This window comes from Erythrolamprus reginae, chromosome 9, assembly GCF_031021105.1.
Source record: "Erythrolamprus reginae isolate rEryReg1 chromosome 9, rEryReg1.hap1, whole genome shotgun sequence".
Classification (NCBI taxonomy): Eukaryota; Metazoa; Chordata; class Lepidosauria; order Squamata; family Dipsadidae; genus Erythrolamprus; species Erythrolamprus reginae.
Genome location: NC_091958.1, coordinates 3,227,793 through 3,251,893, shown reverse-complemented (window position 1 = coordinate 3,251,893; position 24,101 = coordinate 3,227,793). Strand labels below are relative to the sequence as shown.

Genomic DNA, 24,101 nt, shown 5'->3' with positions numbered 1-24,101 from the left:
GGACCTATCTTGAGCCAGTTGAAAGAGTGTGGTGGTTTTATTCACAAGCATCAAGGTAGAACAGAACAAGGACCAGATCTTTACCTGCTTTGAATGGACCCATTTTTACTCAGTGGGCTGTAGAGCATAATATAGAATTGCCGGTCTTTATGATGATTTTAATTTCTCCAATCTCCTCCTTTAATTAGGGAAAACACTGCTTGCTTTATCTCTTCATTGCATTGGCCCAATCCTAGACTAATGTACTTATTATAGAAAGCCTATTCCATTCAACGGGATTCAAATATGCTCAGTGATTGCAATTTACATCAAATAGTGATTGAAGGACTCTATGACAAGTCCTTGTTTTCTCTCTGAGCTTGATTGCTCTCTTGCTGGTGTTCCATTACCCAAACTAGGTAATAATAATAATAATTAGTAATAATAATAATTTATTAGATTTGTATGCTGCTCCTCTCCGAAGACTCAACAATGAGCCACAAATATTTTCCTTTATAAGTATTTTATGGTTGGATAGGACCTGGAGCAAAGGAAAAGTTGAAGAAGATTGCCCAAGAATTTAAATATTTGAATGGAAAACCGAAGCTAAACCCCCAAGTCGATTGCTCTGATAGTTTGGATGAGTAAGAACCCAATTCCCTTTGTAAAACCTTCTTCTCTCCCTGATGATCTAAGCAGTTCAACCAGTCGGTCATTAAAGAAATGCACATTTTGGATCTATGTTGTTTGCTTTGTGTACCAATTTCAAAACTTGAGAGCAATTTATCCAGCAATTTAGTCCAACATTAGAAAAAGGAGTCAATATTGAAGGCAAATCGTCATTGGTGTTCCATATTTATAAATCGGTACAGACTGACAATCCCTTTACATAAAAGTTTAGAATTTCCAAAATTAATATTTCTCTATCTCTGTCACACACACAAATGCAAAATTTTAAGGACAACGTAGACCCGAAATGCACATCGCTGTAATAATAACCCAAAATGCACATCGCTGTAATAACGATGGATGCTTAGATGAAAACAATGGGTCCCGTCAACTAAACAATGTCGGTTGGCGGGCCCCAGGGGAAGAGCCTTCTCTGTGGCGGCCCCCGGCCCTCTGGAACCAACTCCCCCCAGAGATTAGAACTGCCCCTACTCTCCTTGCCTTTCGTAAGCTCCTTAAAACCCACCTTTGTCGTCAGGCATGGGGGAACTGAGACATCTCCCCCGGGCATATACAATTTATGAATGGTATGTTTGTATGTATGTTTGCTTAGTAAATGGGGTTTTAAAATATTTTAAACTACAATTTAGATTTGTTATGAATTGTTTTATTCTGTTGTGAGCCGCCCCGAGTCTGCGGAGAGGGGCGGCATACAAATCTAAATAATAAATAAATAAATAAAAAAAAGGATAGTCTTACAAATGAAACCAGGTTCTTGCCCATCCAACCTCACTGCCATCTATAGTAACTGTGGGGAAATCTCCTTTTGGCTTTGCCAACTCAGTGGGAATCCTTTGGAAGGTCAACTTCAGGACGCCCTGGAGCACTTTCTCTTCCTCTGCTTGTGAGTCACAAGTAAGGAGCTCCTTGTATGTTCCTTAGCATGTTCTGTCTCTTCTGCCTGTCCAAACCAAGATTGATGGTCACATCTGCTAATAAATCTCTCTAAAATATTTTTTTATCCCTCCCATCCAACCCTCAAATGTTGTTTGAGGCTTGCTACCTATTTACTGGGAGAAACAGAGAAGGCCAAACGTTTCCAAGCAAGCTGTCCTTGGATTTCCAAACGGAAAACAGGTCCAACACTGATAGACCACCGCAAGGATTTCACCTTTGTCCTGACCTTCTTGATTAGCTTTCCACTTGAGTTCCATGTCTGTCTCGGGGGAGGGGGGGCATTTCCCCCCCATGGATTCATGGATTGCTGATCAGTCCCAGATGTTAAGGGAGCATCTGTAAGCGTTAGCTGGGTGGATTTGTAAGGAGGCAAACGCGCTTTTCTGCTTTAAAACAAATACAAAGTTTGTGCAGCTGGACGAGATGGCAGCATGTTCCTTCAGAAGGAACTTAATGTCCATCTTTCCGAATTCCAATTCAAACAAGCTTTCATTGGAGTTTATTATTTTATTTTAAAGAGATCTTTAAATCTGCAAACAAGCTGTGGAAAGTCAAGAGGTCTTTCTGGCCGTGTTTTCCAGTACTGTTGAACATGAGATGGTCACTTTGTCTTTGGTTATAGTCACTGTCCATTTGACCTCTTTTTTTCTGGTTCTAATCCACACAGAGGGAATTATTCTGAAAATTCTTCCTTGCAGAAGAAAATGGGGAATTAAATCTGGAAGGGGGCACAATTACCAGCAAGACCCTCACTATAATAAAACAGGGATTTTGGCAGAAGTCCCAACAATTCCATTCATCAATATTGTCATTGTCTGGGACTCAGATTTGGGTGCACCAAACCATTTAAATCAGTGGTTCTCAACCTGGGGGTCAGGCCGAATGGCCGTTTCACAGGGGTCACCTAAGACCCTGGGAAAAGACAAATTTTCCCTGGTGTTAGGAACTTAAGCTTCTATTCTGGCGCCTTGGGACATATTTTCACAATCCGACCAATCAGGCGTTTACAGTGTGGGTGTCCCTCTGACCTTCCTGCCAATCACCTTTAAGCTCTGTTGGGAGAATTGGTGCTAGACTTATGGTTGGAGGTCACCACAACATGAGGAACTGTATTAAAGGGTCGTGGCATTAGAAAGGTTGAGAACCCATTGATCTAAATTGTCCCACACGGGAGTAGAATTTCATCTAAGGGAATAAAACTGACAGCTCTTTGCATCTGAAGGACTGCCAACAGACTGGGGTAGATTGACTTGAGGTTGATGGGTCAATATGTAGTCTGATTTGGTACAATCAAATCTCCTGAATTTTTGGACAGTCATGAACTGTCTTGGCAAGGAAGAAAGAAGCACAGCCAAGCTGGGGACGTCATTCTCCTGATGACTGAATATTGATCTAACTAGGTCTGTAAGGCTAGAGACAACCCTGTCTATGATGCAGGGCACGGTGCAGCAAATAGGGGCTCCGTTTTGGATAGGTTGGGCATATGACCTCAGATTGGGCTACATATTTGGCAAAGCAGAAACCCAGCTGGGGCTCGGCGACCTAGAAACTCTGGTTCCTCTACAACAGACATTCCTGCAAATCTGAGAGCCAAGAGCACTCAGTGCTTGCTCTCTTTTATCATGAGATACAAGGCGGTGCTCCAAATCCCAGCTTGAAGCTAGTTAGTGGTGTTATCTTCAGCCGCCGAGAGAGAGAGCAAGTGATTTCTTCCATGCCAGGTTGAAATAAGTTGGCAGGCTGATATGTCTACATGCTTCTCAAGGCCCCACTCCTGAAGCTGAGTGGCAGGAGATTTAGCTTCAATAAATCAAAGTCTTTCTTGACAGTCAGAACTGTTCAGCCATAGAATTTTCTAACTGCAAGTCATTACTGTGGCTAGCTTAGACCTTTTCAGTTCTTTAAACCCTAGGGTAGTTATTTCTTTGGAAGTGCCACGGTTTATAAGACTATTCCATCCCAGCGACCGATTAGGTCCCACAGAGTTGGCCTTCTCCGGGTCCCGTCAACTAAACAATGTTGGTTGGCAGGCCCCAGGGGAAGAGCCTTCTCTGTGGTGACCCCGACTCTCTGGAACCAGCTCCCCCCAGAGATTAGAACTGCCCCTACCCTCCTTGCCTTTTGTAAACTCCTTAAAACCCACCTTTGTCGCCAGGCATGGGGGACCTGAGATATCTCCCCCGGGCCTATATAATTTATGTATGGTATGCTTGTATGTATGTCTGCTTAAAAATGGGGTTTTTTAACTATTCTAAATTTTAAATTGTAAATTATTAGTTTTGTCAGGAACTGTTTTTACTGTGTTGTGAGCCGCCTCGAGTCTACGGAGAGAGGCGGCATACAAATCAAATCAAATCAAATCAAATCAAATCAAATCAAATCAAATAAATAAACAAACAAACAAACAAACAAACAAACAAACAAACAAACAAACAAACAAACAAATAAATAAATAAATAAATCATTTCCAATCCAGCAACTGGAGATTAGGATGAATATAAGTGTTGGCCAATCTGTTAAGAGGTAGGGCAGTGTATCCCAATCTTGGCAACTTGAAGATGTCTGGACATCAACTCTGGTGGCTGCAGAGTTCCAGGAGTTGAAGTCCACATTTCTTCAAGTTTTTGAGGTTCTTCAACTTATAACTTTGGTGGTTGGAGAATTCTGGGAGTTAAAGTCCACATATCTCCAAGTTGCCAAGGTTGAGAAACACTGACCTGGGAGATTGAGCATAGCATAAGAAAGGAGTGGAGCTACAGGTCAACAGGGAAGGAATTTGACTGGATCGAGGGCAAAACTGAATCCCATACTTTGGTTTTAACAATGAAAAAGTCCACAAAGTGACCTCAGTTTGCTCCTCTGATCCTTTGGACTCTTGGCTATGCCAAGGAATGTGGGCCTGGCTGATGAAGCATCCTTTGCTTGGCAAGTAATCTCATCCTTTCATTTAAATCATCTTGTGGCCAAAACATCTGGTTCTGACCACTGTCAGTGACAGGTCCTGGATGAGAACGAAGCTTGCAGTCGACCTGGCTGACCTCAGTATTTACAACTCCTCTTCCACTGATTTTTATTAGTTGAACCCAAATGGCTCCCTTGCTCAACACGGCATTTGGTGCATTGTGTAAATTACGCACTCTCGGGGAAACGGCTACTCACTGAGTGCTCATTTGTGGAGAGCAGGTTGTCTTCTGGAGCTTTCCTGCTTTTATAGGTAATGGTGTCCCTTTCCATTTCAAGGTTGCTTGACATTGGTCCACCTGGTCCATATTCGACACAAAAAACATGTAACCCTTCCCTGGTACAAAGCTGAAGGGATTGGATACTGTAACCTAGAGGTTAATTCTCTGCCTTACAAGGCAAAGGTTGCAAGTTCAAGTCCCAGTGAGGGTATGGCTAGCTGATGAGGCCAGCACAAGGCCGAAATAGATCTATCTTAGTCTCCCTTAATTTTCAAATTCAGCAAAAACATGTGACATATACATACATATAGTATGTTGGTTATGACCTATAAAGCCCTTCATGGCATCGGACTAGAATATCTCCGGGACCGCCTTCTGCCGCACGAATCCCAGCGACCGGTTAGGTCCCACAGAGTTGGCCTTCTCCGGGTCCCGTCAACTAAACAATGTCATTTGGCGGGACCCAGGAGAAGAGCCTTCTCTGTGGCAGCCCCGACCCTCTGGACCAGCTCCCCTCAGATATCAGAGTTGCCCCCACCCTCCTTGCCTTTCACAAGCTCCTTAAAACCCACCTCTGTCGTCAGGCATGGGGGAATTGAATTTTTTTCCCTTCCCCCTAGGCTTATAGAATTTATACATGGTATGCTTGTATGTATGATTGGTCTCTTAAATTGGGGTTTTTTAGATTGCTTTTTAATATTATATTTTTTACATTGTTTTCTTTATTGTTGTTAGCCGCCCCGAGTCTTCGGAGAGGGGCGGCATACAAATCTAATAAATAAATACATACATACATACATACATACATACATACATACATACATACATATATATACACATACATACCGTATATACACATATACCATATATAATGTATGTATGTATATGTGTGTGTGTGTGTTTGTATATGGATGTATAGTGTATGTATATGATTTTAAACACTTCATAAATAAATGTGTGTGTGGGTACGTGTGTGGGTATATGTGTGTGTTTGTGTGTGTATAAGAGTATATAGAGAGAGTGTGTACACACACACACACACACACACATATATATTGTGTGTGTGTATTTATAGTGTGTGTGTGTATAGACATATGTTGTGTATGTGTATGTAAACGCTGTAAAAGCAGGACTCTTGTGAGCAGGTTAGGCCACAAGGCAGCCTTGTGGCTGGCTGGCAAAAGAGCATCTATTTATAAGCCCCCCTAACTCTGAAAGTCAGAATTGTTCCCCAAAGTGGGTCAGACTGTCTACCAACTGAGCGGCTTGAGGTTAGCCACAGCAAATTTGCCTCTTGCTGGGCGGGAGCTCAGTGGGTGGGAAGGGTTGAAGAGATTAAGAGGAGGAGAGTTTACAAGAACAAAAGAGAAAGAAAGAAAGAAAGAAAGAAAGGAAGGAAGGAAGGAAGGAAGGAAGGGAAGGAAGGGAAGGAAGGAAGGAAGAGAAAGAAAGAAAGAAAGAGAAGGAAGGAAGGAAAGGAAAGGAAGGAAGGAAGGAAAGGAAGGAAGGAAGAGAGAGAAAGAAAGAAAGAAAGAAAGATAAGGAAGGAAGAGAAAGAAAGAAAGAAAGAGAGAAGGAAGGAAGGAAGGAAGGAAAGGAAAGGAAAGGAAGGAAGAGAAAGGAAGAAAGAAAGAAAGAGAAGGAAGGAAAGGAAGGAAGGAAGAGAAAGAAAGAAAGAGAAGGGAGGAAGGAACGGAAAGGAAGGAAGAAAAAGAAAGAAAGAAAGAAAGAAAGAAGAGAAAGGGAGGGAGGGAGAAAAAGAACTAATTTCCTTTTAAAAATGAGGTTAAGACAGTAGCTGCCCCCAGGATTCATCATTTGAAAACCCAGGCTGGACAGATCAAATGTCAGCTGCCTAGATTTATCTGTAGTTTTTGGATTTTGGAGACAATCAGTGGGAATCATGCTGAAAGTCGCCATAGAGCCTGGAGAAGCCAGGAGGCCCTTGAAGGGAATGTGTTTTAAAGAGGTTTACTCAATGGGGCTTGGAGGGGGGGGACACGGGAGGAGGAATATTCCACTTTCTTTTTTTTTCCCTTTAAAAGAAAAACGTCCTGCTGTTTTAAATACGCCGCTTAGTACGAAATGTTTCTTGCTAATGTTTGCTTTGAATGTACAAAAATGCCAGCCTTGATCATAGACAGTCAGCCAGCTGGGAATGGCTCAGATTTAAAACAAACCTATCTTAGAAACATAGAAACATAGAAGTCTGACGGCAGAAAAAGACCTCCTGGTCCATCTAGTCTGCCCTTATACTATTTCCTGTATTTTATCTTACAATGGATATATGTTTATCCCAGGCATGTTTAAATTCAGTTACTGTGGATTTACCAACTACGTCTGCTGGAAGTTTGTTCCAAGCATCTACTACTCTTTCAGTATAATAATATTTTCTCGTGTTGCCTTTGATCTTTCCCCCAACTAACTTCAGATTGTGTCCTCTTGTTCTTGTGTTCACTTTCCTATTAAAAACACTTCCCTCCTGAACCTTATTTAACCCTTTAACATATTTATATGTTTTGATCATGTCCCTCCCTTTTCCTTCTGACCTCCAGACTATACCGATTGAGTTCATGAAGTCTTTCCTGATACATTTTATGCTTAAGACCTTCCACCATTCTTGTAGCCCGTCTTTGGACCCGTTCAATTTTGTCAATATCTTTTTGTAGGTGAGGTCTCCAGAACTGAACACAGTACTCCAAATGTGGTCTCACCAGCGCTCTATATAAGGGGATCACAATCTCCCTCTTCCTGCTTGTTATACCTCTAGCTATGCAGCCAAGCATCCTACTTGCTTTCCCTACTGCCCGACCACACTGCTCCCCCATTTTGAGACTGTCAGAAATCACTACCCCTAAATCCTTCTCTTCTGAAGTTTTTGCTAACACAGAACTGCCAATGCAATACTCAGATTGAGGATTCCTTTTCCCCAAGTGCATTATTTTACATTTGGAAACATTAAACTGCAGTTTCCATTGCTTTGACCATTTATCTAGTAAAGATAAATCATTTACCAAGATTTATGAGTTTTATCCAAAATCTAAGTGAAGCTTTCTTATAAGCATGGTTTGGGAAGTGCCATCTTTCCTATAGGAGAGGTGTCTAACCTTGGTCATGGTTGTCTGGAGAATTTTGGGAATTGAAGTCCACAAGTCTTAAAGTGGCCAAGGTTGGACACCCTTCCTATAAAGTATAACTGGTTGGGGAATTCTGGGACTCGAGGTCCACACATTTTAAAGTTGCCAAGGTTGGGATTCATGGCTCCAGTCTAAAGAAAGTTCCTTCCACAAGATCATTCATTGGTTGGCCTTCTCTGTTAAGCTTGGTTTCTATCATCATTGGTAGATGTTTCTCCTGGCTTGGAACACAACACAGTGACTAACACCATGCTGCAAATCTACTCACCTCACTCAACTTGATGGAAAATGCAATTTATTTTCCCCTCTTCCCAAGAACACTCCATGAACTGCACATAAAGGCGAGATGGGACTTCATCTTTGATGTTAATTGGAAAGTCGCCACTGAGAGGAGAATATAAATGTCTGCGCTTCCAGACCACACTCTCCTGGCATCCTCCTTCATCTTTCTTGACTGATCATATCTTGAATTACTGTAGAAAATATTCCTTTACCCCCATGTTCCAAGTGACTAACCATGCTTTCATTAAAAGTGGGTGGGATTATTCCCAAGACATCTTTTCCAAGTAGGACGTGAAAACGCTGCAGAGGCCTTGATGGCGGGTGGGTGGGTGGATGGATGGGGGAATGATAGGAGACAAGAAGAAGAAAAGAAACTAAAATGAGAGCCATGTCTGTGTGAATGGAGCCCTGCCCCTTTGTGTCACCTGTAGCTGCTGTAGAGTGATGAAGATCAAGATACCAAGAGAAGAGAATTGCTGATAGCTAGGGTTGAATTTTGGAGTCCTTAGTGTTTGATTCTTGAAGAGCAATGTGTCTGAAAACCCAAACCCAACCAGAAATCTAGACCATATCTCAATAGAGTAGAGAAGAGTAGAGTAGAAGAATAGAATAGAATAGAATATTGGAATGAAGAATAGAGTAGATCAGAGTAGAGTAGAATATTGGAATGAAGAATAGAATAGAATAGAATATTGGAATGAAGAATAGAGTAGATCAGAGTAGAGTAGAGTAGAGTAGAATAGAATAGAAAAATAGAATAGAATAGAATATTGGAATGAAGAATAGAATAGAATAGAATATTGGAATGAAGAATAGAATAGAATAGAACAGAATAGAATATTGGAATGAAGAATAGAATAGAATATTGGAATGAAGAATAGGATAGGATAGAATAGAATAGAATAGAATTCTTTATTGGCCAAGTGTGATTGGACACACAAGGAATTTGTCCTTGATGTATATACTCTCAGTATACATAAAATAAAAGATATGTTTGTCAAGAATCATAAGGTACAACACCTAATGATAATCCGTACAAATAAGCAATCCAATCATAATAGGAACTAGTCAATATAAATTGTAAGGATACAAGCAACAAAGTTATAGTCTTAAGTGGGAGGAGATGGGTGATGAGAGGGATTAGATGATTAATAGTAGCACAGACTTAGTAAATAGTTTGACAGTGTTGAGGGAATTATTTGTTTAGCAGAGTGATGGCGTTCGGGGGAAAACTATTCTTGTGTCTAGTTGTTGTGGTGTGCAGTGCTCTGTAGTGACGTTTTGAGAGAAGAAATAGTCTGTATCCAGGATGTGATGGATCTGTAGATATTTTCACAACCCTTTTTTTGACTCGTGCAGTATATGATTAGCTCAAAAATGTTATCCCTGAAATGTCTAATGTCTGGAACACTCTTCAAAAGAGGAAGAAAAGCTTTGGAGAAATCAGAGATAGTTTTGGATTCTGAATGACTTGGGACTGAAAATTGTAGAGCCCTCATCATGAATGGAGTTAGGATGAATGCTTTGAAGATGTTTGACTAGAACTTCTTTGCTACCTCCACTGATCTCCTCTCCTCCCATCCTTCCTTTCTTTTCCTTTCTTTTCTTTTCTTTTTTCCCTCTCTCCTCTCCCTTCCCTCTCTCCCTTCCTTTTTCCTCTCCCCTCCTTTCTTTTCTTCAGCAATGGAGCCTATAAATAAACTTGTGCAGAGAGCTTTGATGCACCCTCTTTGGATGGCACTCTCACCAGTTTTGAAAATTTCTGCTGACAATCTTGCTTATGCAGCCAGAGATCCCCAGAAACTGGCAAAACCTCTGTTCTCCTTTGCTGCCAAGAAGACACAGCTCATAGCTGACCTCTATTAACTTCTATTTGGGAAGGTCCAACATGTCATTAATTAGATTCTAGGGACACCGTGGTATTTAGCAAGCTTGTTCTCCAGTGGGTGGCTGCTTGCAAACCAGCGAGTTTACGATTGGTCAAGATCTTAAACTGAGTATCCACCTAACTTGTCATCTTCCTTTTGGGCTGGACCAACATTTTTCTTCATTACCTCAAATCGCTTATCAGAAAGTCCTTTTTACCCAATGTAGGTAAATCCCTTTTGTATCAATTTAAATGTCCCAGTTGAAATTGGATTGGTTCAAAGCTAACCAAAGAAACACAACTTTTTATCCAGTTTGGGGTATAGTTTAGGAAGCTCTGTATTAGACAATTCAGTCCTTTCTTCCTCGCTCACCTGTGCAATATATTATGAAGGTAAATGTTTCATTTTTGTTCAAGAAGGAATCACATACCTATTTCTTGTCTTACTGGCCCAGAGACATAGAGCTACAGGTTCATGTTCCTGAAATACAGTATTCTAAGACAGGGTTCTTCAAACTTGGCAACTTTAAGACTTGTGGACTTCAACTTCCAGAATTCCTCCACAAGCCATGGCTAGCTGAGGGATGCTGGGAGTTGAAGTCCACAAGTCTTAAAATTAGACCCCCAGTTCCAAACCTTTTGTTTGAATTGAGTAGAGAACGGGATACAACATGAAGGAGAACCATTCATAGGTTGAAAAGTTTGCTCATTGTAGGACTCATAATAACCACAACCCCTTTTTTGTATTCTAGGTCTATAGAAAACTGCAGTTCTCTTGGGAGAGGATTGTTTACCCACCTCTCATTTTGCCAAGCAGAAAATGGCTAAGAATCCTATCACTCCTTGGCTCATCACACCACCCCTCCTCCTCTTCTTGACTCATGGCATCCATTCGTTCTTCTTGCCCAATGCCACCCATTTGGAGAACATCCTGAATCGATACCAAGATGGGCAACCGCACTCAAGGGCCAAGAGATCCATTTCCCAAAATGACCAAGACGAAATCCTGATGCTTCATAATAAATTGAGAGGGGAAGTCTACCCTTCAGCATCCAACATGGAATACATGGTGAGTTCGAAAGGCTGAATGTGCATCAACCCATAGCCGATCCGTGATATACTGACTCTGTCCAGCACTTTGGTAAAATTGGATGGAACAAGAAAGAGAAATGCAGATGATGTTGGGGTTAGGATGTATTGGGGATGAGAGCACCAAGCTTTAATTGGATTTTTTTTCTTTCGAATCATTCTATTTGGCTTCAATATCTCTGTTTTTTTTTAAATTTTATTGTAAAGTGATAGAACACCTCAACAACTAACAATAAAATAAATTAGGTGGAAAATAGAAAGATATCACATAGAGAGCAAATAGAGATAGATAGATAGATAGATAGATAGTAGGATAGATAGATAGGTAGATAGAAAGAAAGATAGATAGTAAGATAGATAGATAGATAGATAGATAGATAGATAGAAAGAAAGATAGATAGTAGGATAGATAGATAGTAGGATGGATAGATAGATAGATAGATAGATAGAAAGATAGATAGTAGGATAGATAGATAGATAGTAGGATAGATAGATAGATGGATAGATAGATAGATAGATAGATAGTAGGATAGATAGATAGATAGTACGATAGATAGATAGATAGATAGATAGATAGTAGGATAGATAGATAGATAGATAGATAGATAGTAGGATAGATAGATAAATAGTAGGATAGATAGATAGATAGATAGATAGATAGATAGATAGTAGGATAGAATAAATAAATGGATAAGATAGTGTGGTAGAGAGAGAGTAAACAGAGAAGTAGATAGATGATAGATAAATAAATAGATTGTGTGTATGAGAGAAAGGGGGAGAGAGAGAAAGGAAGTTAGAGAGGTAGAAAGAGACGAAGGTAGACAGATGATAGATGATAGATATATAGGTGATAGATACTGTAGATGGATGGATGGATGACAGACAGGCAGGCAGAGATAATAGACAGGCATACAGACAAATGCATACATGATTGGAAACTTTCTCATGAGTAGCTCTTTTGGGATCCCCATGGAGCCTTCTGTGTCCTTCTGTCTGTGAGCAGAGGAGAATTCTCAAGCAGAGATGCTTGTGACTCATGCCATGCCATTCCATCTATCAACGTAGCCTAGAGTTTAACCTTGTCCCACTCTCCTTTGAGGACACTTACTCATCCCAAATTCCAGAGCAAGAAATCTTCCCTCTAAGCCTTTCCTAAAATCAACCCAGACTGTAGTTTCTTGAGTCACTTCAGTGAGAAAGGAGCCATCTGTCGGAAGGGTCAGTCCAAAAGCAGCTCTTTCTAGGCTTGAATGCTCAACGAAAAGATCCTAGGAACCCTAATATCTACATTTTGTTCTGGGAATTGAAGTCCGTCCATCTTAAAAGTTGCTGAAGTTGAGCAACATGGTTTCTGCAGTATATGTTTATATTTTTCATTTCTTCATCCTTGTCCTAGGGAACCAACCCTGTGAAATAAATAAAAAATAAATAAAAATAAATGAAGCTGAACCCTCTTTCTCATGCTATTCTTGTGAGAATTGGGAATGGGAAAATGGCAAACGTATGGAGAATATTTTGCTATAAAAAGAGCTTATTTCTTTACAAATAGCAAGTTAAAAATGGAGAGAGGAGGGGGAGGGAGAGAGAGAGGGAAAGGGAGAAAGAGAATATCACAGACTTTGAGCTAGGAAAATATTCCCAGTCGTTTGCTATTTATCATTCTAGGTTTGTCAGCAAGAGAAAAATACAGGAACCCTTTCTCAGAAGTTTGTCTGTGTGTTGTTCCTGGCAACTTTTCTTAAAAAAAAAAAGAAAAACAAAGATTTTCACATGTTTATGTGACCATGCAAAGGCTTTTGACAGAACATTCTTCTGACGTAGGCCCACTTCTCCAGGCGCCAATAAATATGAATTAAAGATGATTTCATGCAAAGCCAAATGTCCATTAAATGTGAAATTGCAACCAAACACTGCGTATGTGTGTGTGTGTATATAAGGAAAGAACAGAATGTTTTCTCCGCCTGCACAAGATACCAGATCCATTCTATATATAAAGGAGGGATCCCGCAGAGCTAAGATTGATTATACCCGCCTGCCTTGATATATGGCTTGCTATGAGTCAAACTATTGGATCCAATTATTCGAGTCATTTGAAGTTGCAAGCAAGGAACTTTATAGCTATCTGAGGGCTGAACCAAAGAAGAGAAATTGATATTCTGTCTTTGGGGCAGTGTTCCCTCTAATTTTTTGGGTGGGTGGGTGGAAAAGTATAGTGTCTGAGCGGCAGTCCCTTCGGGACTGGGCGGCACAGAAATAATAAACAAACAAACAAAAAACCCACCCTGTTTTGCCTCAGAGAATTTCAAAATAAAATACTGTACTGTGTGTCTATAACAGTGAGCTCATAATAGGGCAACTCTATCAATATCAAAATGCCACTTAAATAGTTGAGCTAGTTTCAAACTAGATTTTGATTTTCTTTCTCTCTTCCTTACTCCCATTCTTTTTCTTTCTCTTTTCCTTCCTCTCTTTTTTCTACCTGTTTCTCTCTCTTCCTCTCTTCCTCTCTCTCTCCTTCCCTCTCACTCTTTCCCTCTCGGCTTCTGGGCAGGTTTGGAAAACTCTGAGTTGATGATGATTTTTAAGTGAGCGATTGCTCACTGCTCAGCTTAGAGGGAACTATGCTTTGGGGTATAGAATCTTAAATGAATTTAGGCCAGTATTTTCAACCTTCAAACTTGAAGTTGCATGGACTTAAGCATTCAAACTTGAAGTTGCATGGATTTAAGCATTACAAACTTGAAGTTGCATGGATTTAAGCATTCAAACTTGAAGTTGCATGGACTTAAGCATTCCTCACGTAGGATATGTGGACTCTTAAGTCCCAGAATTCCTCGTGCAGCATACTAGGACTTAAATATCCAGAACTTCCATTCAGCAGGCTGGCTGGGGAATTCTGGGAGCTAAAGTCCACATATGCTAGATGAGGAATTCTAGGATTTGAAGTCCACCCACCTTTCAATAATAATAATTAATAATAATAATAATTTATTCGACTTGCATGCCGCCCCTCTCCAAAGACTCAAGTTGCTAAGGTTGGGAATAATGGCCTAAATTCATTCAAGATCCTACAAGCACTTTCAGTTTCCCAAGGTTAAGTAACGTTCATCTAAGCCAGTGTTTCCCAACCATGGCCACTTGAAAATATTCGCTGGCTGGGGATTTCTAGGAGTTGAAGTCCAGATATCTTCAAGTGGCCAAGGTTGGGAAACACTGATCTAAGCTAACATGAACCTGTTGAGTTATTTTAACCAACATTGAATAGTTATTTTGGGCAGTAGTCTTATGTTGATTGGGGAAAGAAAGAAGCAAGGAGATGACCATACGGATCAATGAAAAGTCAAGATGGTGACCACAGCTTCTCATTTGGAGTGTTTAGTTGCATCACCTCAAATATTAAAGAGGTGGGGCTTTAAATGCAGGGTTGTGATTTCTGTGACCACTCCACTCCATCCAGTTCCTCTTTTAAGAATCCCTTTTATGACAGTTCCTTTAATAAATGACAATCTACATCTGGGTTCAAATCAGCACTGGGCTTAGAAGCTGTCACTGTAGTAGCAAAAGTACTTTCAGAAGTTGATCCAGAGATAGTGGATTTTTATTTTTAACAGAAGGAACAAGTTTACTTGTCAGAAAAATGCCAGAAAAAAAGAATGACCTCGCTCCGAATTGCCTTTACAATACGATACTTAACAGTAGTGCAAAGCCAATTCAGAGCGATGCCATTCAATGTCTTAACATTGGGTTGACGGTTCTTAACTGTTGGGGATGCCTTGATTATTTTCAACCTCGGCAACTTCAAAATAAGGGGACTTCAACTCCCACAATTCCTTGGTGAACTATGATTATTGTCCAGGAAGACGCAACTTCTCCACTGGACTTTCTGAGACTATGAAAAGACGTGAGCAAAAATGTACGTTCTTGTGTTTTGAAAGTCTGCTTAGTGCCTCCATCTCCTGGGACAAGAGTTTACAACCTCCCCCCCATTTCTCACAACCCTTGTGTAGGCCAGCAGCACCCATTTCTCTCCTGGGCAGTGCTTGTTCCATCTTTTGTAAGACCAGGAACAATCCCACTGCTTTCAGGAAAGTTGACTTGAGCGTGGAGGCCAAATAAATGTATTTTTCTTGGCATTCATGACCCCTTCAGCTCTGCTCTACAGCCAAAGACTCTTCAGGTTAGTATCTATTTACTTGTCCCGCCTCGCTAATTCTTCGTGTTTGGCTTTGCTCGGTACCCTGACCTCATGTGTGTGGTTTTTCTTTCCCTTCTACTGGAGATCCTACAGAATATAAAAAGAACTCCTAAGGATATAGCTAGAAAAGCCAAATGCACATAGGGTCTCCTGTGGCCGGCTCATAATCCCCCCTTCATAAAAGTTGTCAGCAATTGGAGCAGCATACGAACCTAATCAACTAAGAAATAAATAAAATAAGTGCGTTCATATCTATCTAGCGGAGCTTAGAAATCCCAGCCCACCACTTCCGAATGCAGAAAGTTTTGAGTCTTTTAACTGTTTGGAAGTGTTGGGTGGATTCTCCACTCCTTTGAAGGCTGTAAGCCCAAGAACTGTTCTTTGCAGAAAATTATGCCTCTCCAACCCCCCCATATTTCCAGTCTAAATTTCAGCTAATTTAAAGAATGTGCGAGAACATTTTTCACTGTCATGCTCTGGATAAGAAAACCCACAATCAGTTCAAAGTCTGCCAAGAAACAAATCCACAACTTTGATTCAACAAGGCCTGTTTTAAATTTAACACCCTGCTAAACATGGAGTTGCACACTGCGTTACTAATTTTATGTACATACTGGAGCAATGTCGCTCAACCTCGGCACCTTTAAATTGCGGGGACTTCAACTCCCACAATTCCCCAGGGAACTCCAAGATGTGGAAACTTCCAACTCTCCAAATCTCTCAGCCTGCATAGTCTGGCTGGAGAATTCTGGGAGTTGAAGTCCACCAGATTTGAGATGTTGACTTTAGATATGTTGACCTACCGGTGTTTCTCCTGCTGTTCTCTTCTTTAGAGATGGGATGCAGAACTGGAGAGGTCAGCTGAATCTTGGGCTCACCAATGCATCTGGGACCATGGACCTGCCACTCTCCTCCCGTCCATCGGCCAGAATTTGGCTGTTCACTGGGGAAGGTAAGATTTCAGTCTCCAGCAAGCTACAAATCGTGAGATGGTATGTGTACGTTTGACCAGTGGAATTTGCTCGACATAACCCTGGTTGGACATTTCAGCCTGCTGCTGTAATCATAAAAAATTATGCTTGCTTTATGCAGTCGAATGCTTTTGCTAGTCCCTAATGGGAGGAACTGGCTGGCAACAGGAGTTCGCTGAATGTTTGGCTTGGTTTCAATCCCTGTTTTCAGTCCGTTTTCATGATTTCCACATTCATCTTGTTGTTTTTGAAACACAAACAGTGCCTCTGGATATGCACACTCACTCGTACACAAATTTATGTATTTATTTATTTTATTTATTAAATAGATTTCTATACCGCCCTTCTCGAGGCGACTCAGGGCGGCGTACAACATTAAATATAACAATATATAAGAAATCTAAATAACTATAAAAATATGAAAATTTACTCAAACATTTTAAAAGACCCTATGTACACTCACACACGTTCATCCAATCCCACCATATCTCGTATCGGCCGGAGACAGTCTCATCGCCCCAAGTCTATTATTATTATTATTATTATTATTATTATTATTATTATTATTACCATCATCATCATGATTATTTTTATTCTTCTTCTTCTTCTTCTTCTTCTTCTTATTATTCTTATTATTATTATTATCACTCACGGCTCCCATGCCCACCGGCAAAGGTAGGTGTTTAAAGCTTTACGAAAGACCAGGAAAGAGGGGGTGGTACATATCCCCAGAGAGAGTTCATTCCAGAGGGCCGGGGCCACCACCGATAATGCTCTTCCCCTAGGCCCCGCCAGTTGGCATTGTCTGGCCGACAGGACCTGGAGAAGGCCAACTTTGTGGGACCTAACTGGCCGCTGGGATAGATGAGGCAGAAGACAATCCCGAATACAATCTGGTCCTAAGCCATGTAGGTTTTTGTAGGTCATAACCAGCACTGTTTATACAGTGTTTATGCAGAAATGTAGATGTTTGTAGCTGACTCAGCACCCTGGGCAAAAAGCTGGTGGTCTTCTTTGTTACACTAGAACCTCTTTTCATTTTTCCCTAGGCACCGTTCTCCGAGTTTCCATGTCCAGTCTTGGTACGACGAAGTAAAAGATTACACCTACCCGTATCCCCACGAATGCAACCCTTGGTGTCCTGAAAGATGTACAGGGCCCATGTGTACACATTACACACAGGTAAGGCCAACAGTGGCTGAAATGGACTCTTAGAAGTGATGGCTTTCCCCTCCCCTCCCTCCCGTCAATCTTGCCACTCAGATGGGCAGGGCTATGAAAATATGTTGAAACATAAGACGAATTCAGCCCGCGTAACTTGCTTCATCCGATTTGCTTCTTGTGTTTCTTTCCAGTTGGTCTGGGCTACAACCAACAAAATTGGCTGTGCCATTAATGTCTGCAAGAGGATGGACGTGTGGGGAGAAGTGTGGGAAAACGCCGTGTACTTGGTCTGCAACTATTCTCCCAAGTAAGGCTACGGAGGGGGGCAGGAGAATGGGCTCTGTGGCTTTGTGTTGAAAGTGAAGGCAAATAATGAGTTAGATAAGATAATTGGTACACCAGCACACATTTTATGATTGATTGATTGATTGATTGATTGATTGATTGATTGATTCATTCATTCATTCATTCATTCATTCATTCATTTATTTATTTATTTATTGGATTTGTATGCCGCCCCTCTCCGCAGACTCGGAGCGGCTAATAGCAATAATAAAACAGCATATAATAATAATCCAATACTAAAAACAGTTAAAACCCCATTATTATAAAAACCAAGCATACATACAGACATACCATGCATAAAATTGTAAAGGCCTAGGGGGAAAGAGTATCTCAATTCCCCCATGCCTGGCGGCAGAGGTGGGTTTTAAGCAGCTTACAAAAGGCAAGGAGGGTGGGGGCAATTCTAATCTCTGGGGGGAGTTGGTTCCTGAGGGCCGGGGCCGCCACAGAGAAGGCTCTTCCCCTGGCTCCCGCCAAGCGGCATTGTTTAGTTGACGGGACCCGGAGAAGGCCCACTCTGTGAGACCTAACTGGTCGCTGGGATTCGTGCAGCAGAAGGCGGTCCCTGAGATAATCTGGTCCGGTGCCATGAAGGGCTTTATATTAGAACATCAGGACTGGTTGGAGAAATTCCAACACGACGAAGCACACCTCTGGGTTCTATGGACTTAAAATTTTAGCCCACTGATTTTAAACTTTGCTTAACCACTGTGATTTGAAGGTCAGTATCAAAATGGTTGCTTTTCCTGGTTGAGTAGGGGACTAAGTTCCTTTCAATCTTGAAACGACAGATGAAGTGTCGAGTGCCTTCTGCCCATTTAAAGATGAGAGTTTAGCACATGGCAAGCACTACGTGAAGCTAATGTTCCCAGACGCTGCCAAGGTTTCTCAGTCACACACAAGAGCTAATGTTTATTCACCTCTTGGAGTCACTCTCAGCTGGAAGACGTTGTTGACCGGGAAAGACCTTTGAGCATTCAGATGGGTTTCCTACCCACCCAAAGGTATTTGGGAGAAAGAAATCGGGGTGGCCTTAAATAATGGTTTCATAGAACCAGTGTGAAGCCTAATGCTTGGTTAGCCTTGAGGCATAGCTTTGGTGTTTTCATCTGCCAAAGTTCTCATCAGGATGTCCCTGACCTATACATTTGAGGCAGAATATTCGCATATTAACAGTAATCTGCTGCTCACAGTCACTCATGCCCTGATCACCTCGAGGCTCGACTACTGTAACGCTCGCTTTGAAAAGTGTTTGGAAACTTCAGATCGTGCAGAATGCAGCTGCAAGAGCAATCATGGGCTTTCCCAAATACGCCCATGTTACACCAACACTTTGCAGTCTGCATTGGTTGCCGATCAGTTTCCGGTCACAATTCAAAGTGTTGGTTATGACCTATAAAGCTCTTCATGGCACCGGACCAGAATATCTCTGGGACCGCCTTCTGCCGCACGAATCCCAGCGACCAGTTAGGTCTCACAAAGTTGGCCTTCTCTGGGTCCCGTCAACTAAACAATGTCATTTGGCGGGACCCAGGGGAAGAGCCTTCTCTGTGGCAGCCCCAGCCCTCTGGAACCAACTCCCCCCAGAGATTAGAATTGCCCCCACCCTCCTTGCCTTTCGTAAGCTCCTTAAAACCCACCTCTGCCATCAGGCATGGGGGAACTGAGAACCTCTTTCCCCCTAGGCCTTTACAATTCTATACATGGTATGTATGTACGTATGGATGTTTGGTTTTACTATAAGGGTTTTTTAGTTGTTTTAGTATTGGATTTACATGCTGTTTTTTTGTTACTCTTGTTAGCCGCCCCGAGTCTACGGAGAGGGGCGGCATACAAATCCAATAAATAATAATAATACTAATAATATTAATAATAATACTAATAATACTACTACTACTACTACTACTACTAATAATAATAATAATAACGATAATAATAATTTGAGGCAGAATATTCCCATATTAACAGTAATCTATCCAACCATAGCCAGAGTGTGAACATTCATGTTTTGCATGGATCAGAGGTTTTGAGAACATAACAGGTTAGGCACCATTAAGGACATTAGCCTAAAACAATCCCCGGAGGTATGCTGTGAACCTAACACAGGAGGAAAGAAGATAACAAGGAACGTTCTGTGTGAATTTTTCAGAGGCAACTGGATTGGCGAAGCCCCATATAAAAACGGCAGGTCGTGTTCTGAATGCCCACCAATCTATGGAGGAGGGTGTCAGGCTAACCTCTGTTATAAAGGTACGTGATCTAAGAGTGGGTGAACGTTGACCCTGACTTTGTTCAACATTGTCCTCTTCACAAATGGGACGGAGTATGCCATCTTTGATAGACAAGCTCTGCTTTTTTTTGAGTTGGGTTGCAACCTTGCATGGATGAACCTTGTGTTGTGATGATGCAATTGCTTGTTGAGTCTTTCTGAGTAAATGGTTGGATTCTATGGACATCCCCACGGATGCCTTCATTTCATATTTATTTATTTGGGGTCAGCAGGTTAGAACTATAAATGAAATTAGAGGAGAAATTCAATTCAATTCAATTCAATTTATTAGATTTGTATGCCGCCCCTCTCCGAAGACTCGGGGGCGGCTCACAACAATAATAAAAACAATATTCAAGCGAAAACAAATCTAATATTAAAAAGCACATAAAAACCCTATCATATTTAAAAAAGCAAACAACATATACATACCCAAACATAAATATAAAAAAGCCTGGGGGAAAGGTGTCTCAACTCCCCCATGCCTGGTGGTATAGATGGGTCTTGAGTAATTTACGAAATACAAGGAGTGTGGGGGCAGTTCTAATCTCCGGGGGGAGTTGATTCCAGAGGGCCGGGGCTGCCACAGAGAAGGCTCTTCTCCTGGGGCCCACCAAACGACATTGTTTGGTCGATGGGACCCGGAAAAGGCCAACTCTGTAGGACCTTATCGGTCGCTGGGATTCGTGCGGTAGCAGGTGGTTCCGGAGGTACTCTGGTCCAATATATTTTTGAGCTCTGATTCTTGGGACCAATAACAACAACAACCATCAACTTTATTTGATTAGTCAATCGACCATATCAAAACAAAACCAGAGACCACATCGGTCATCATAAAACTGCGACTGGTTAAAAAACAATAAAATTGGATAAAATAAAGAGAATTTGGACAAATAAGTTAAAATGCAGTATAATATGCTAAAATTGAGTAAAAAACATGAGAATATAACTCATGCAAAGGATTATATTAAACAAATGTAAGGTACTGATATAAAATATTCTTAAGTGAATTCATCTCCTTTGCGTGCCACCCCTATATGTCCTATAAAATGTATTCAAATCTGAACAGCCCTGGCTATAAACTTAACGGTTCTAGAAACTACAAAAATTAAAAAATTAAAAAGAAATTAAGTGGGGGAAAAACTGTATGATTCTTAACTCGTAGTATTTGTCTTCTTTGCTAATGGCCTTAAATAGCAGTAACAGGAGGTTCTTTTTTTACTCTCTAACCAAAGATAAAGCAGGTGAAAAACCTGAGACGGATCGGACAAATGAAGTGGAGTTACAAAAGGTTCCAAACAGAATAACGCCCAAATCTGTAAAACCTACAAAGGAAAAGAAACCCACGGAGTTAACATATATGAGTAAGAAAGCATTTCTATTTTCCAGCATTTGCATATGATTATTTGGCTTGACAATAGAAATTTGGCTTGACTGTTACTGATCAAAACATTTAAATATGTTAAAGGGTTAAATAAGGTTCAGGAGAGAAGTGTTTTTAATAGGAAAGTGAACCCAAGAACAAGGGGGCACAATCTGAAGTTAGTGGGGGAAAGATCAAAAGCGGCGTGGGAAAATATTATTTTACTGAAAGAGTAGTAGATGCTTGGAACAAACTTCCAGCAGACGTGGTAGATAAATCCACAGTAACTGTATTTAAACATGCCTGGGATAAACAGAGATCCATCCTAAGATAAAATACTGGAAATAGTATAAGGGCAGACTAGATGGACCAGGAGGTCTTTTTCTGCCGTCAGTCTTCTATGTTTCTACTAAATAAGAGAGAATTCAGTAAGCATTGGGTTATTTTGTAAAAAGAAAAAAGAAAATTGGGTCGGGGATTTCTGTGGTTAAATTCATGCCCTTAGATCAAATGTGTTTTAAATTTGGCCACTTTAAGACGGGTGGACTTCAACTCCCAGAATTCCCCAGCCAATTGTGAGAGTTGAAGTCCACCCACCTTAAAGCTGCTGAGAGGGATAAACATGGGCTAGATCAGTGTTTCCCAACCTTGGCCACTTGGAGATATCTGGACTTCAACTCCCAGAATTCCCCAGCCAGCATTCGCTGGCTCGGGAATTCTGGGAGTTGAAGTCCAAATATCTCCAAGTGGCCAAGGTTGGGAAACCCTGGGCTAGATAAATCAATAGGCCAACTCAGTTTAGTAGTGTAAACACACGATGGAGAAGGTGCCAGAAATTCATCTGGGATGGATTTGATCCATCTAATCTGGAAAAAGGAAGGAAGGAAGGAAGGAAGGAAGGAAGGAAGGAAGGAAGGAAGGAAGGAAGGAAGGAAGGAGGACCTCACCCTATCTTCCAAGATCTGATTTTTTCTCTGCAGTGTTACTTAAGGCTACTGTGGGCAGAACCTGCTTTATATAATGTTTCCCTCACAATCATGTCTTCTCCCATTATTCCAGCTCAGGTGATCAAGTGTGACACCAAAATGAGAGACGTGTGTCGTGGATCCACATGTAACAGGTGCCACACATTTATTTTCTTTCTTTTTACCCTTTCGCCTTTGAATGTCCAAACACAACGTAGAATGGAATGGACTCTCTCATTTTTTGGTTCTAGTAAAAGATTGGAATGAAATAGACTGGCCTGGCCTAGATTAGACTAGACTAGACTAGCCTAGACGTTTTATGAAGGTGCCACTGAGATCTGATTGGTATGCCATCAAAAAAGACACAGTTATTATGGAACTCAATCCCATGGTCTTTCAGTCTTGGTTTTGATAAAAGAGAAAAAAGTAATCAAAGATAGAATGATAACCTGGTCCTCCAACAGAATCTTCTCACTAGCCTTCAGTCAAAGAGACCGTCAACTGAAACATTCCATTTTCCCATCACCAACCCTCTCTCTGTTGCCCTACCAAAGTGATGTGTTAAGATGTTCCTGTGGGTTCAGAAAAAGTACTAGGAACAAGAAGTTAGGTCTTCTTGGGTCATAAGTCCTTGAGAAATGTCCCAGTGAAAACCAAGGGTTCTCAACCACATAGAATAGAATAGAATTATTTATTGGCCAAGTGTGATTGGACACACAAGGAATTTGTCTTTGGTGCAGATGCTCTGAGTGTACATAAAAGAAAAAGAGACATTTGTCAAGAATCATGAGATAAATACTTAATGATTGTCCTAGGGGGTCAAATAAGCAATGAAGAAACAATCAATATTAATAAAAATCTTAGGATACAAGCAACAAGTTACAGCCATACAGTCTTAAGTGGGAGGGAAAGGATGATAGGAATGATGAGAAAAAACTAGTAGAAGTAGTAGAAGCAGACTTAGTAAAAAGTTTGACAGTGTTGAGAGGATTATTTGTTTAGTAGAATGATGGCGTTCGGGAAAAAACTGTCCTTGTTTCTAGTTGTCTTGGTGTGCAGGGCTCTGTAGCGATGTTTTGAGGGTAGGAGTTGAAATAATTTGTGTCCAGGATGCGAAGGGTCAGTAAATATTTTCACCTCCCTCTGATGTCCTGTAAATCCCCAAAAAACCATGTAGAAACCAGTCCATTTGAGTCTTTTCATGTAAGCTGCAACTCTTGGAAGGAAAAGAGGACCTTCAGTCTATCTCCACCAAGGACTTGGAAAGGATTCCTTGTCTATTATAGCCACCCATCCTTACATTTATGGAGATTCTCAGTCATCCAGGTCATGGTGGTCCCAAAGGCAACTGGACTTTCGTTCTTTTCCTTGAAGACGTTTCGCTTCTCATAGAAGAACCTTCTTCAGTTCTGACTGAATGGTGGAGAATGGAAGGAAGAGGACCGCAAGGAATCCTTCCATTCTCCACCATGCAATCAGAACTGAAGAAACGTCTTGAGTGAGAAGCGAAACATCTTCAAGAAAAACAAAGAAACTCCAGTTGCCTTTGGGGAAAGAAAAAAAAGCTTTGAGATACCCATCAATATACTGGCATCAATCTTTCGCCATTCTTAAGGATAAAACATACCAGGAAAGACACAATGAACTCAATCTGTATAGTCTGGAGG

At 41.1% G+C, this 24,101-nt stretch overlaps 1 protein-coding gene across 1 annotated transcript in view; it reads left to right on the top strand.

The window, feature by feature from the left end:
* The window catches only part of CRISPLD2 (cysteine rich secretory protein LCCL domain containing 2), a 43,681-nt gene that overhangs the window by 1,045 nt on the left and 18,535 nt on the right, over positions 1-24,101 (top strand). Inside the window, exons 2-8 of the mRNA XM_070761871.1 lie at positions 10,826-11,142; positions 16,191-16,309; positions 17,378-17,510; positions 17,684-17,799; positions 19,987-20,087; positions 21,342-21,470; positions 22,529-22,589. Of these exons, the coding sequence (XP_070617972.1) occupies positions 10,894-11,142; positions 16,191-16,309; positions 17,378-17,510; positions 17,684-17,799; positions 19,987-20,087; positions 21,342-21,470; positions 22,529-22,589 (908 nt within the window). The 5' untranslated portion in view covers positions 10,826-10,893. The remainder of the gene's footprint in view (positions 1-10,825; positions 11,143-16,190; positions 16,310-17,377; positions 17,511-17,683; positions 17,800-19,986; positions 20,088-21,341; positions 21,471-22,528; positions 22,590-24,101) is intronic.